At 50.1% G+C, this 15,219-nt stretch overlaps 1 protein-coding gene across 7 annotated transcripts in view; it reads left to right on the plus strand.

The window, feature by feature from the left end:
- The window catches only part of ZNF76 (zinc finger protein 76), a 36,463-nt gene extending 21,282 nt beyond the window's left edge, over positions 1 to 15,181 (plus strand). For 2 of the 7 annotated variants that reach the window (XM_008960596.4, XM_003808530.5), the window contains exons 2-14: positions 254 to 422; positions 5,324 to 5,404; positions 5,518 to 5,595; positions 6,842 to 7,041; positions 9,463 to 9,579; positions 9,838 to 9,913; positions 10,475 to 10,600; positions 10,755 to 10,934; positions 11,751 to 11,984; positions 12,078 to 12,241; positions 12,948 to 13,112; positions 13,653 to 13,766; positions 14,341 to 15,181. In XM_008960596.4, the coding sequence (XP_008958844.1) occupies positions 350 to 422; positions 5,324 to 5,404; positions 5,518 to 5,595; positions 6,842 to 7,041; positions 9,463 to 9,579; positions 9,838 to 9,913; positions 10,475 to 10,600; positions 10,755 to 10,934; positions 11,751 to 11,984; positions 12,078 to 12,241; positions 12,948 to 13,112; positions 13,653 to 13,766; positions 14,341 to 14,445 (1,713 nt within the window). In that variant the 5' untranslated portion in view covers positions 254 to 349 and the 3' untranslated portion in view covers positions 14,446 to 15,181. The remainder of the gene's footprint in view (positions 1 to 253; positions 423 to 5,323; positions 5,405 to 5,517; positions 5,596 to 6,841; positions 7,042 to 9,462; positions 9,580 to 9,837; positions 9,914 to 10,474; positions 10,601 to 10,754; positions 10,935 to 11,750; positions 11,985 to 12,077; positions 12,242 to 12,947; positions 13,113 to 13,652; positions 13,767 to 14,340) is intronic. The other 5 variants (XM_055113496.2, XM_003808531.5, XM_055113494.2 and 2 more) reach the window with 3 other exon arrangements.
- The last annotated feature ends 38 nt before the right edge of the window (positions 15,182 to 15,219 follow it).

Here is a 15,219-nt window from a genome sequence, read left to right on the forward strand (position 1 = left end):
AGAAATGGGTTTTGATCAGTGATTTCTTACTTTATGACGTTTGATTGGCATGCTTCTCTTCTATGCTTAACTTTTAGAATTCTTAGATAATGTGTATTTTGAGCCCTTTTCATAAAAACCAATATAGTTCACTACTTTGAAGAATTCATCTTTTTTCTTCTTGGCTGGCTGGCCTCATTAACTCCTTCCCTGAGTGTCTTTGCGATAGGAGAAAGCTGGTTAACTCATAATGTGATACTGTTTATTTTCTTAGATTTGTGACCCAGAAGGAAATCTCTGACCTCAGCTGTGGCTCTTGGTGCTGGCCAGAAGCCAACTTCATGTCTGAGTGCACGAGCAGCAGTTTGCCATGGAGAGCTTGGGGCTGCACACGGTGACCCTTAGTGATGGGACAACAGCCTACGTCCAGCAAGCTGTCAAAGGTAAGTATTTCTGGGGTCCTCAGGATCCTGCCCTGTCCCTCAGCCTCTGGAAAGGAGTGTCCATTTCTAAGAGTCCCACCATCACCTTGCCCTCCCGCCTGCTTACCCTTGCCCACCACCACAATTTGCTCTGCATTAGAATCTCCTGTTGTGCTTGATGAAAAGGGAACTCTAAAATAAAATGCTACAAGTCAGACAGTCCCAGTCATAGGAACCAATACCTCTCAAAGACAGAATTCCTAATATGTAATAAGCAGTTGATAAATATTTCTGGAATGAACACAGTGTTAGTTATGACTCCCTGCTTTTCAGATATCCCCTGTCACAGTTTTTTAGTGCTTTCTAGAAGCAGTTTATCATCTTAATTCAAGTATATTCAAACATTCAAACTACTAAGCATCTGCCATGTACAAGATGCTCTTTTAAGCCAGGCATAGTGGCTCATGTCTATAATCCCAGCACTCAGAAGGCTGAGATGGAAAGATCACTTGAGGCCAGGAATTGGAGACCAGCCTGGGCAACATAGCAAGACTCTGTCTCTAAAAAAAAATAATAAAAATAATAATCTGGGTGCAGCAGCATGCACCTTTAGTCCCAGCTATTCAGGAGGCTGAGGTAGAAGGATCACTGAAACCCAGGAGTTTGAGGGTTCAGTGAACTATCACTGCACCACTGCACACCAGCCTAGGTGACAGAGCAAGATCCCATCTCTTAAAAAAAAAAAAAAAAAAAAAAGATACTCTTCCTGATTCAGAGAGGAACACCCAAGCAGAGATCTCATGCCCTAATCCCCACTAGGGGATGCCAGAATTGAAAATATAGGACATGTAGTTAAATTTGAATTGGACGTAACAATGAATACTCTTGTAGGATACATACATCCCAAATGTTGTAGGGACGTATGTATACTACATACTAGGGACATACATATACCCCTTATAAGGGATAGACATATATAAATGTGGGATTAAGCTGGGCTTGGTGGCATGCACCTGTAGTCTCAGCTACTTGGGAGGTTCAGATGGGAGGATCTCTTGAGGCCAGAAGTTTGAGGTCAGCTTAGACAACAGCAAGACCCCATCTAAAAAAAAAAGTAGGGGGTGTTAAATACTATAAAATACTAAAATAATAATACCAAGTTCTAAAAAAAAAAAAAAAGTGTTTATCTGAAATTCAGATTTACCTGGGCATCCTGTATTTTATCTGGCAATTCTACCCTTACACTGAAGGTACTTAAAATCAAGGTAGGTGTGGAGTCAGAATAAAGTGTTTAGGGCAAGGCCTGCAGGCCAGGGACACTTTTCCTTTCTTGCCAGTGTTCTCAGGCAGCCAGATAGCATTCGTGTCTTCCTTGGACAGCACCTTTAACAAGGCAAATACTGCCTTGTTCCTACTCTTCATTTGGCGTTTTCTGGACTCCATGATTGTCACTGTCCTCATGAAGCACTGTCATTGCAACATTGCCCTCGTTTATTTCAACACACTCTCAGAATATATTTCTGCTCCTAAGTTTACAGATAAGTTGTTTATTGACTTCATTTTAAGTTGTCTGTTTCCTGATGATGACTAAGGAGGCCCCTTAATCTCATCAGTAAGCACTTTCCATATGACAGTGTGTGGGGGTCCCTTCTGGAAAGGTTTCTTGTCAAGAGCTGTCTGTGACGTGGGTTCTTGTTGGCTTCATCTTCTTGAGAACGCAACTTCTCTAGAATACTTTTGAAGCCTGAAACTCTCTGTTTGCAGACTTCCCACTCCAGGTCTTGCCCCTCCAGTGCAGTCTCCATGGGATGGAAGAACTTAGAACTCTAGCTAGGGTTGTGTTTACTCCTTGGACCCAGTTAGTTCCCGTGCCTCAAGTCTTCCACTGAGAATTAATGGTCAAACGAATGAATAAAAAGCAAGTGACCACACCTGACCTGAGAGAGCCACTCTTTCCTTATATCTATCCTTCTTACGTATTTCTTTATTCTGTCAGTCTTCCTGGCTGTTCTTTGCCCACTCTGTAGTGTTGCAGTGTGCACTTACACACACACATATGCAAACACACACTCACTCACAACAGATTTTCCCTCTGCTCAGGGTAGAGCTCTCCTTCAGAGACCAGAACCACACTTTCCTGAAAGGCTTCTCTGACTTCTCCTCTGAAGCTTTTGACTGAGGCATTTTTGTCTCTGTCTGCTGGAAGCCCTAAAATTGTAAGACTTATCTTTAATTAGGATGAGTATAAAATGTATTATTCAAACCCAGCATTTTAAAAGTGGAAGAATGTGCTATTAATAAATGCACTAGGACTGTTCCAGGCAAACTGGGGCGTATGGGTCACCTCTCTGTAATGGGATATGAGGCCCTTGTCAGTCAGCTGTTCTCCCCACTGCCTCTCTCCATTGTAGTCTCTGGTTGTTTGAGGAAATAGTAGGCTAAGTTTTTTCTTCAGACAACTCTTCTCAACATTTTGTTTTCTACCTTGAAGCAGTACCCACTCTGCTGGCCGTAGCTTGCTGATGCTTTCAGAACCCCAAGTACTGATGCCCTTGCCAGGACAGATAAATTGTTAAAATGAGGGTAGCCTACTGCTCTGTGGGTGGGAGGGAAGAAAATGGGTTCATCTTCCCCCCATCTCAGCTGCCTTTCCTATTTCTTACCTTTATCTCCACCTTACCTGCCTTTGGCTAGTTGTAGGACTGTTAGTTACTGACCCCAAGAAGACTCAGTTTGGGAGCAAGTTTGGGGATTCCTCTAAAGGGGAGATGTCAGCAGAGACTTGGGCTGGAAGTAACTGTCTTTCCCACCTGAGCGCTCAGTTTCCTAAACCTCAATCTTCTAAGGAAAGGACAAATCACTTGTCATTAACTTTTTTTTTATTTTTTCTTCCTTTTTTTTTGAGACGGAGTCTCACCCTGTAGCCCAGGCTGGAGTGCAGTGGCGTGATCTCGGCTCACTGCAACCTTCGCCTCCCGGGTTCAAGCGATTCTCCTGCCTCAGCCTCCCGAGTAGCTGGGACTATAGGCATGTGCCATCACGCCTGGTTAATTTTTTTGTATTTTTAGTAGAGACACGGTTTCATGATGTTGGCTAGACTGGTCTCGAACTCCCGACCTCAGGTTATCCACCTGCCTCAGCCTCCCAAAGTGCTGGGATTATAGGTGTGAGCCACCACACCCAGCCTAACTTTTTTGTTTTTTCTTTTTGAGACAGGACCTCACTCTGTCACCCAGGCTAGAGTGCAGTAGTACAATCTCAGCTCACTGCAACCTCCGCCTCCCAGGTTCAAGTGATTCTCCTGCCTCAGCCTTCCAAGTAGCTGGGACGACAGGTACCTGCCTCCGCACCCAGCTAATTTTTTTGTATTTTTAGTAGAGACAGGGTTTCACCATGTTGGTTAGGCTGGTCTCAAACTCCTGACCTCAGGTGATCTGCTCGCCTTGGCCTCCCAAAGTGCTGGGATTACAGATGTAAGCCACCGTGCCCAGCCTTTTTATTTATTTATTTTTTATTTTTTTCAGACAGGGTCTTACTCTGTCACCCAGGCTGGACTGCAGTGGCATAATCACAGCTTACTGCAACTTCTGCCTCCTGGGCTCAAGCAATCCTCCCACCTCAGCCTCCCGAGTAACTGGGACCACAGGCATGCACTACTACACCCAGTTAATTTTTGTGTTTTTTGTAGAGACAGGGTTTTGTCACATAGCTCAGGCTGGTCTCAAACTCCTGAGCTCAAGCGATCCACCCGCCTTGGCCTCCCAAAGTGTTGGGATTATAGGCATGAGCCACCGAATCTGACCATCATTAACTCTTCAATCTCCCTTTCTTTCCTTTCTCATTTCTCTTCTTCCTTCCCCCTCTGTCAGACTCACTGGACACAAGGAAGGGTCGTCTAGTTCTAATTTCAAGAGCCTTATTAGAAGTGCTTTCCAGTAAGGTAAAAGAAGAGTAATATCTTAGGAAATCTGGAGGCTTGTTAATTTTTATGCTGCTTGTTGTGTTGCCTTAGGTGATCTAATTTTTTACTAGAAAATTGAAATGAAAAATGAGAGGTCAATGAAGGAATCATTACTCAACAGTGGCAGTGGAATAAGACCTTCATGGACACATAATAGCATAATAGTTGTGCTCACATAGTTCTCTATTGCTTTACTTTCCATTTCTTCTAAAATGCATATTGGGCTTATAATAAAAGCTAGGATTTATTGAGGGCTGACCATATATACCTGGCACTCTTCCCAGTTTTTTATATTCGTTAACTCATTTAACCCTAACAGCAACCCTACAAGAGACACCGTTTTCAATCCCCATTTTAAGAAAAGGAAACTGAGGCACAGAGAGGTTAGTTAAATAAGCTGTCCAAGGTCACACAGCTGTTAAGAGGTAGAGCTGGAATTCAAACTCTGGAGGCCTGGCCTGGTTCCAGAGTCTATTGTTTTTAACCATTAAGCTATATAGCCTGCCTTCACAGGGGCTCCTGGTCTTAGCACACTGTCATAGTGAGGGATGAGGGGATATGTTTTGATTTTGTTAGTTTGAGCTATATCTGAATTTTGACCCATTGGGGCTCATCCAGGTTTAAGGGCCATTAGTTCAAGTCTCAGCAACTTACTATTAGGTTGGAAGTTTCCACTTGGCTGGGCATGGGTAGAATAATAAGTGAAGTTATTCCTCCTGTTAGTAACTGGAAGGGAATCTGTTGGGAGGTGATGGGTTCCGGCAAGGCAAGTGTCTTCACCCTTAGTGTCTCAAGGCCCAGGCCCAGGGAGACAGAGCAAGGGAACAAGGAAGATGTTACCCATGCTTAGACCTGCAGGCTCGTGCCTAGAGACTCAAATAAGCCTCAGCTAAAAACAGGCAGGCGTTTCTTAGCCCTCTTCTGGTCCTGGCCCATTTCTCTCCATTTCCACTCTTAACAGGAGAGAAGCTTCTTGAAGGGCAGGTGATCCAGCTCGAGGATGGGACCACCGCATACATTCACCAGGTGACGGTACAGAAAGGTGAGGGCACCCCAACACACCATGCCTTGTCGAGGGAAGCCTGACAGCCCCCACCAAGGGACCCCTCCATGGCACTGAGCTCCAGGGAAAGGCAGGCATTGCTCTCGTTACAGAAGCTCTCTCCTTTGAGGATGGTCAGCCTGTGCAGCTGGAAGATGGCAGCATGGCTTACATACACCGCACACCCAGAGGTAGGGTCACCATCATCACAACTCGGGGAAGGATGGGAGGCAGGACTGGAGGATGGGGTGGCAGGACTGGAGGATGGGATGGCACACAACTGGGGTATAGACATGGGAGCTGTCATCTCCATGGTACATACATGCTCACCTGGATTAGCAGCCTTGCCCACCTTCCCTGGTGCAGACCACAGAAGCAGCTATGTCTGCAACTGGGAGGTGAGCCTTGGAGATCAGTGACGTGGACTTTGATGGTGGCCTTGGCTCCAGCACAGCCACAAAGTCTTAGGGCTTTAAATAGGACCCGAGGATATCATCCAAGACCAGGAAAAAAAACTAATATTTTAGAATGAAGCTCCTAAGGTGCTGAAGAATAACAATTTATTCCTTCCGCAGGTGGTTTCTTGAGTGACTGTTGCATGCCTGGCGTTGTGTTAGGTGTGCAGTATACAAGACAGAACAAAGTCAGACACAGTCCCCGCTCTCCTAGAGTCTAGAGGGGGAAACAGAAGTGAAACAAGCCATCAGTGATGAACTGATCATTACAAACAGAGATCAGGCTCAGGGAGGGCTTCTCTGAGGTAGTGATGCTTGAGCTGAGAGGTAAAGAATGAGGTAGACTTAGCTGGGGGAAGAGGGATGGCAGGGAGGGTTCAGTACTTCAGGCAGAAGGAATAGCATGTGCAGGCCTAGAGCTGGGGGGAAGAAAGAACAGCACATTCCAGGAACTGCTAGGAGCTAGAGCCCTGGGAGTGAAGGCAGAATTAGCAGGAGGAAACTGGAGAGAGAAAGACAGGGCTGGTGCACTCTGGGTTTGAGTGTCAGGGTGAGGATTTTGGTCTTTATCCTGAGACCAGTGGGAAGCATTTAAACTGTTGAGGCAGTTAAGTGACATGGTCACATTTGTGTCCCGCAAAGATCCCTCTGGATGTTGTGCTGCCTGGAGGGAACTAGAGGGGGTGAGGAGCGACTGGTCAGGAGGCTATTGTGGTCACCTAAGCCAAAATGATGATGGGCCCCTGTCAGGTCCTCAAGGAGCTTGTGAGTTCCCATTTAGTGTACCACAGGAGACCTCATCCTTAGGTGAGACAGCCGCAGAAGGAGGGCCAGCAAGAGTGAATCACAAAGTGAAGGGCCATGAGAAATTGGATGTTGAAACCCTCCTTGGTATATGTATCTCTCATTAACTTAAAGCTAGGGTCCCAGCTGTATCTCTTCCCCTTGTGTGGCATCAGGGCTAACCGCGTGTTCCCTGCAGAAGGCTATGACCCCAGCACCCTGGAAGCCGTCCAGCTGGAAGATGGCTCCACTGCCTACATTCACCACCCTGTGGCTGTGCCATCGGACAGCACCATCCTGGCCGTACAGACAGAGGTGGGCTTGGAGGACCTGGCAGCAGAGGATGATGAGGGCTTCAGTGCAGACACAGTGGTGGCCCTGGAGCAGTATGCCAGCAAGGTGAGCACGCACAGCGTGACACAGTCTGTCACTCTAGACAACCGGGCCTGGCCTGCGCACTGCCTTTTGGCCCTGCCAGAACTTCACCTCTCAAGAGGACAAGGGCAGCCCTGTGCTTGGGCACCATGTGGGATATTCCCTTTGCCCCTCCACCCCAGCTCCCCCAACTCACCTGTCACACATCATTGTCTAGGGCGTGCAACACAGCCTGGCCTGGCCGCTGACAGCTGTTTACGCTCACTTTTGTTTACGCTGTCTTTGCAGAGGGAAAGCTGCCATAAGAAACAGTGGCATCCTTATGCTGGGGAGTTAGGCCCAGCTTCACTTTGGCTGCTGTAGTAATCCTCTGCACTAGCTGGGAAAGCCCTGCCAGTGACTTGTATTAGCTTTCTAGTCCACTGAGGTAATTGTATTTATTTCTTCTCTGTGACTCAGTCATTTGGAAAATTAACCTCAGTGGGCTATGACAAGGGCATGTGCAACAGAACAGCTGGGATTCCTGGATTATGTGGCCCACACAGTAGCTCAGCTGGAAAGGAAAAGGGTCCTGGCTCTGCAAATACCAGTCAGTCCAAGTTCTTTCTGCCGAAACCATGGTCCTGCATGTGGGGAAAAGGGTACAGACATCTCTGAGCTTTCCAAACCAGGGTGTTCCCTTCCTGGAATGACTACAGAGCCTCAGGCTGGATGTGCCAGGGCTTCCTGCACGTTCCTTCCTTCCAGCAGTTTTACCCGAAGATGGGGGAGGTTTTTTATTTATAATGAAACCAGTGTGACTGAATGATGGAGGAAAAAAGGAAGTCCTCATGTCTTTTCAAAATGAAGCACAGGCCGGGTGCAGAGGCTCACGCCTGTAATCCCAGCACTTTGGGAGGCTGAGGCAGGTGGATTGCTTGAGTCCAGGAGTTTGAGACCAGTCTGGGCAACATGGCGAAACCTCATCTCTACAAAAAAATACAAAAACAAATTAGCTGGGCATGGTGGTGCGCACCTGTGGTCCCAGCTACTGGGAAGCGGAGGTGGGAGGATCAGGAGGCGGTGATTGCAATGAGCTGAGATTGTCCCACTGCACTCCAGCCTGGGCAACAGAGGGAGACCCTATCTAAAAAAAAAAAAAAAAAAAAAAAGTCACAAAACTTTACAGCAGGCTACATTCACTCCCACCCCGGTTCCCTGAGGTATATCTTAGAGACCAAATTTGAGACTCGATGTTGATGTAAAGAGAAGTGGGTTTTATTTAAATCATGAGCCCTGAGATCTATGCTTGCTCTACCGCTACCTAGTCCAAACTTGGGTGAGTCCCTCCTCTCCTAGACCTCAGCTTATTCCTAATATGATGAGATGGGACCAGATGATCTCAGAGGTCACTTCCATCCCTGATGTCCCTTGATTCCCGTGATTACCCCAGGAGCTACTGAGACATGGAATGAAATCCAAGTGCCTGTGTGGGTTAGCCCGCCAAGCAGGTCAGGCCACCTCTGACCCTACCCTCTACCCAGAAGCTGTTTAAGTGTCCGTGAAGCTCTCAGCTGCTTGAGCCTCTGAGCTGGAGCCTAACTAGACAGACCTTGCCATGAATTTGGCCTCACCCTTCTGTCCCCTGCTCACTGTAACTTGTAGAGTTCAGTTTCAGGAGCTCCTGGAAAGACCAGAGTGTGATTCTGAAGCATTCTAGAAAGAAAGACTAAGGGACAGTCCCACCAGGACCCTGCCCAGGAAAGCAGAAGAGCAATAAGGGCTCCCTGCATCCAGAGGCTGGTGTGAGATGGGTGGCTTTAGCAATATCCCAGAAGAGGAGACAAAAGGGGAGGACTTGTCAGCTGGATGCTGTCATTAGAGCTGACATTTCTGGTGGAAACTGCAGCACTCCCCTGGGTGCTTCTGGTCGTGGCCACCTCACTCTGGGCCCCATGTCCTATCAGATGAACCTAGGTGAGCTCATCTCCACAGCAAGCCCCCTTGTTTATGTACTTTTAAGCACTAGTTTCGTGCCAGGAGGAAGGGGACCCCTCCCATCAGAAGTTGGAGGTCTTGAGAGTTGCAGGCTCCTAGGTGTGTGTGCTTAGAAGGAGGGTTTCTAGCACTTGGTCCAGTTCAAGCATGGCCATTCAGACAACCTCCCTTTTCACCTTACCTAGCTGTCTATGTGATAGCCTTTCTTCAATAGCCGTCACAGCCACTATGACCTGTAGGTCTCCCTTTATCCCATCAGAGATGGGTGGTGACTCCCCATGCCCACCCTGTTTCTTCTGTAGCATGCCCCAGCATCTGTTCCTTGTCCGTCTAGTTATGTTCTTCTGCCCCAGAGGCCCCTGACAGGTTTAACCCTGCCTGTTGGGTCTTAAGCTGCCAGCAGGGCCCTGTGTCCCACCTTCTTCACTGGGGACAATACATATAGGGATCTCAAGACTTTTCCCCCAGGTACTTCATGACAGCCAGATTCCCCATAATGGAAAAGGGCAGCAAGTTGGAGACAGAGCATTCCGCTGTGGCTACAAGGGCTGTGGGCGTCTCTACACCACCGCTCATCACTTAAAGGTAAGGTTGCTGGCAGACAGCCGTCAGCTCTGCAGTCTTCCCTTCCAGGCTGTAATTCTACCTTTCTGCTTTGATTGGAATTGGTCCCTGCCCTCAAGTTGCTGGAGGGAAGAAATGAGGGTACACAGGAATGCCAGCACAGAGCGCTTGACACACATGAATGGTACAGGAGGGAAGAGAATCAGGGTCCTAAAGAAAACCAAAGAGCCCTGGTCATACCCTTGCTCCTCTGAATTATGTGATTGCTTGTCCTCACAGGTGCATGAACGAGCTCATACAGGTGACCGTCCATACAGATGTGACTTCCCCAGCTGTGGAAAGGCCTTTGCCACAGGTAACCTGCCTGGTGGGCTGCTTCCAGTTGAGGGTGGAGGGTTCTAGTTCTGTTTGGGACCTCTCTGAAGGGAACCCAACACCAGGCTGCTTTCCTGGAGAAACTACCGTCAGAGTACTCTGACTTGCAGGGTGCTCTCTCTGGAGGAAACCTTGTTACGGGAGTGAAAGGCAGCATGGTTCAGGCCAGCAGAAGGAGCCTGGAGGGTTGGTGGAGAGACCCAGCCTCTTGTGTCAGCTCTGATGCCAACCAGCTGTGGATTATTGGGTGGGCCATTGCATCTCTCTGGGCTTATTTTCCCCTCTGTGAAACTAGTACCTTTAGCCATGAGTTCTCTAAGTTTCTTTTCATGCTCATGTTCTGGTATGGCTCCAACTGCCCCTGGAGAGGGAAGCAGGGCAGAGTGGGCTTTTCCAGCCCCTGCCCAGGGCAGGGGTGGGATAGAGGCAGACATGGGCTTCTTGAGCCAAAGGAGGTGGAGAGCCTGTGCATGAGGTGGACGGTGGAGGATGAGACCCCACTGGGTGCTCATCTCACCCCCTGCCTGCCACATATGGACAGGCTATGGACTGAAGAGCCACGTTCGTACCCACACTGGTGAGAAACCATACAAGTGCCCAGAGGAGCTGTGCAGCAAGGCCTTCAAGACCTCAGGAGACCTGCAGAAGCATGTCCGTACCCACACTGGTATGCTGGGCCCTGCCCACTCCAACCCCATTCCCTGGGCAAAAGGAATTCAGCTTGCCTTTCAGACTTAGACCTGGAGCCCAGTGCCATCCCCAGCTTGCTCCAGCATGGCCCTCTTTCCCACACCCCTCCTCACATCCCACCATTTGCATAGGTGAACGTCCGTTCCGGTGCCCTTTTGAGGGCTGTGGCCGCTCCTTCACCACGTCTAACATCCGCAAGGTACATGTGCGCACCCACACAGGCGAGAGGCCCTACACCTGCCCGGAGCCCCACTGTGGCCGCGGCTTCACCAGCGCCACCAACTATAAGAATCACGTGCGCATCCACACAGGTGGGCTAGCTGGCATGCGAGGACTACCCTCACTCAGGCCCCAACCCCTCTTCTGTAGGCTTCCCATCTAAGACACATTCCCAACTCCCAGCCCAGAACCCTTCTGTGCCAGCCATTCCATGCTGGTCTGGGGGTAGGGTATCCCCAGAACAACTCTGCTTGCAGTGAGTAATTCCTCAATTTCCAGTTAGGTCCAATCTGAAAGGTATTGCCAGTCCTCTCTGGGGTCCCTCAGCTCCCTACCACCCCTCTACACCCACCCTGAGTTCTCCAACTCTGACTGAACTCCTGAAAAGAGGCCAGGGTCAGGAATGATGGGGAAGAAGCAGAGTGAACTGTCACCTTCAACTCCTCACCTTATCCGCCGTGCATGACTCCTGTGTATCCTCACCCTCCCCAGTGTTATGCCCCTCATCCAGCTTTCTGTGTTGTGTCTCAGCATGTGTGTCCCCTCTTTCCCATCACAACTGATACTTCCGTCATCCTTGTCTCTTGCCTCTGCTGTTCACCATTCTCAACCTCCCACCCTCAACCTTATAAGCCCCAGTGCCCCCTACCAGCCCCTTTACTAGCCCCAGCCTTGCCCTGTCCCCCGTTTCCTTTCCGCCTTGTCTCTGGATTCAGTGGTTCAACACCCGTGTCCTCTCTGTGTTCCACTGGCCATCTTCCCCAACCCTGTCCATTCAGAGTCTCAGGTCTCAGTCCCTCTCCCTCCCTCTGGCTCTCCCTTCACCAACCCTGTCCCTCACCCCTGTCCCCTTAGTCTCCCCCTTGCCAGCCCCAGTTCCCACCCCCCTCACAGCCCAGTGTCCCCAGGGGAGAAGCCATACGTTTGCACGGTGCCAGGCTGCGGGAAACGCTTCACCGAGTACTCGAGCTTGTATAAGCACCACGTGGTGCACACACACTGCAAGCCCTACACCTGCAGCACCTGCGGCAAGACCTACCGGCAGACCTCCACCTTGGCCATGCACAAGCGCAGTGCCCACGGCGAGCTGGAGGCCACGGAGGAGAGCGAGCAGGCCCTCTATGAGCAGCAGCAACTTGAGGGTAAGGGGAGTGGGCAGAGGGTGAGAGTGGGGACAAGCCAGGCCTCCCCATGGCATCTGGTAGCAGATGTCAGCCTTGGCTCTCCTCTCCCAGCCGCCTCTGCAGCAGAGGAGAGTCCGCCACCCAAACGACCCCGGATAGCTTACCTTTCGGAGGTGAAGGAAGAGAGTGATGACATCCCAGCCCAGGTGGCGATGGTGACTGAAGAAGATGGGGCCCCCCAGGTGGCTCTGATCACTCAGGATGGTGCCCAGCAGGTACAGGCCCTGGAGGGCAGAGGTGCCATACTAGCTGGCACTCTCCACTCTCTCTGGGGACTCTGGGAGCCCTGAAGTTCTGACAGCCCCACTGCCACCCAGCTTCTTGTTTAAGTTTTATAGACTTCAGAGGCTGAGGCTGAGGAGACCACATCTTGCAGCACAGCCTCTCCTCCTCCTGTGCTTCCAGCTCAGTCTCTGGGGCTTCTGGAGCACAGTTAGTAGTTTCTCTCTTTACTTGGAGGCTGACAGGTCCTATTCATCTGAACAGGACATGGGATGTCCTTCTCAAGAGAGGCATGTTCATATAGCAGCCAGAACATGGTATGGGGTCTGAAAGCCTGGGGTCTGGTCCTACTAGTGTACTAGCCAGCTATATAACCTGACCCTTGTCCGTACCCTTGCTAGAAAGTACATCTGTGCTTTCTAGAGTTGTTAGGACACAATCAGGTGGCGACCCTGAGCTGGATACAACAGGGCCCAGAGGCAAAGTGGTGATAAATAGAAGTAGTCAGTGGAATTCTTCTAGTGTGGCCTCTCTTTGCAACCTTGGACCCATTTTGTTTGCCTGTCACCCATCCCTTCCACCACTGTGACATGAAACTAATAAGCTGACCTTGTCTGGGAGAGCAGGTATATCTTCCTTAGGGACTTTCAGACAACCCTCCACTGACACTGCCAACTCATCTTCCCCTCCTGTTGGCAGGTCAGCCTGTCCCCGGAAGACCTGCAGGCCCTGGGGAGTGCCATCAGTATGGTCACCCAGCACGGCAGCACCACCCTCACCATCCCCAGTCCTGATGCCGACCTGGCCACATCTGGCACACATACAGTCACCATGGTCAGCGCCGATGGCACCCAGACGCAGCCCGTATGACCAGGCGGTTTGCTTGGGGTTTCTTATTTTGTCATTCCTTTCCATGGGGCGGGCATTAAAGTGCAGCCTAAACTAGTCAAGTCTTCTTACCAGGACAAAGATTCCCCACAAAAGAAGGGGTCTTCCCCACAGTTCCTGGGCCATGAGCAGCTCTTACCTTTAAAAGCAGTTGAATGGAGGTCAAGAGACACTTTCTAAATCTCAATTCAACCCTGATTTGTTGTGCAACCTTAGGCAAATCACTTTTCCATGGACTTCTGTCCATTTTCAAGTGAGGGGATTAAAATATCTCTGGAATTTTTTACAGCTCTGTCCTTCTGTGATTCAAAATCCCTAAATTAAATTGGGCTCTAAGTTGGGAGGAAACCCAGCCTTACTTAGCTCTGAGCCTCAGGCTAATTAATCTGACCCATACGGTTTTATCCATTCTCTTCTGGGTTGTTCCCAGCACCTTAATTGGAGGGATGTTTATTTGGATTGTGGGGAGGGAGAGTATACTGCAGGTGGAATGGAAGACCTCCTTTTGTCTTTCAGGTCACAATCATTACCTCTGGGGCTGTGGTGGCTGAGGACTCAAGTGTAGCATCTCTTCGTCATCAACAGGTGGCACTGTTGGCCACAGCCAACGGAACGCACATTGCAGTGCAGGTGAGTAGAGATCTGGGAGGAAAGGGGATCCCACGGCCAGAGAAGTCAACAAGGAATAAAGGGGAATTAGATGAGGATCTTGAAGAGAAGGGCATCTGACTCAAAAAGAGCCCATTTCAGAGGACAGATCCCTTTCCTCCTGCATCCATGCATCTGTCTCAGGCTCGCTCTTGGCTGAGGCAGAATGTTGAAGCCTCTTCTGGCCTTCAGGATAACTCCGATGGCAGTCCACCTGTGGTCCAAGCCCTTCATCATTTTGTGTCTCTGTTTCTTCATCTGGAAATGAAGGAGGCTGACGTAGATGATCACCACGGTTCTCTTCAGCCAGTCCTTCCTCCGTGAGCAAGCGGGTCTCTCTGACCCTGGCTATTCCAGGGCCCCCTGGCCATGCCTAGCCTAATAGGACTCTTCATCCGTGAACTTCATGTTTATTGGAGCCCTACTAAGTGCTCAGCGTATGGCACTGGGTAGATGGGGGAGAGTCAAAAAAAAAAGTAGGCCACATATTACTAACACTGGAATCTAGCAGGGAGGGTCTCACTGTCTCCTTCCTTCTGCACCCCCTTCCCCACAGCTGGAGGAACAGCAGACCTTAGAGGAGGCCATCAGTGTGGCCACTGCGGCCATGCAGCAAGGGGCCGTGACCCTGGAGACAACAGTGTCGGAGAGTGGCTGCTGAGTCCAAGAGGGCTGGGTCCCACACCATGCTGGAGGAAGTGCCATCTGCATGGCCACTCTTGCCCCCAAGGGCCCAGGCTGTGGCTGACACATAGAAGGTGGCCACATAGGTCTCTGGGGTGAGAAGACAGCAAGAAAACTGCCTAACTGAAGGGAATGGGGGCCCTGCCCAAGAGGGGGGCCAGGCAGCTGGAATCAGGGGAGTGCATCATCCTCGGGAGCTGACAACAGCCAGGCTACACCAGGGCACCCGCCTCTCAAAATCAGCTGGGCGCCCACTGTCCTCCTAAAGAACACCCTTCTGGCCCTCAGTCTGTTCCCCTTCTCAGGTAGAGATTGGGGCTGCTATGGGGACTGGCCCTGTAGGGTTGAGCCACAGACAGCTCTTCAGCCCAGTAGCAGTGGAGCAGGCCCTGTCCTGCCCTCCCAGCAATAACCACCTCCCTGGAGGCCAGCTGAGATGCCTGGCTACTTGGCACCAGGGACTTCCTGACACCACAGTCAATTAATTCCTCAGGGGCCTGTGGCTGGAGAAAAGGTGCCCAGCCCCCACCACTCCTCAGCTGCCCCCCAACCTCTCTATGGCAGAGAGGCAGGGAGTGGCCCTGTACATAGACTGCTGGGGATTGGGTTTGATTTGTTTTGTTTTTTTTTAATTCCATTTTGATAATTTTTTTCCTGCTCTGGGTGGTGGTGGCACATGGATGAATGAGTATTTAATAAAAGTTCCAAATTTCCACCTGGGTCCCTCCATCCTTTCAGCTCTAGGCCCGGG

The sequence above is a fragment of the Pan paniscus genome, chromosome 5 (assembly GCF_029289425.2).
Source record: "Pan paniscus chromosome 5, NHGRI_mPanPan1-v2.0_pri, whole genome shotgun sequence".
NCBI lineage: Eukaryota > Metazoa > Chordata > Mammalia > Primates > Hominidae > Pan > Pan paniscus.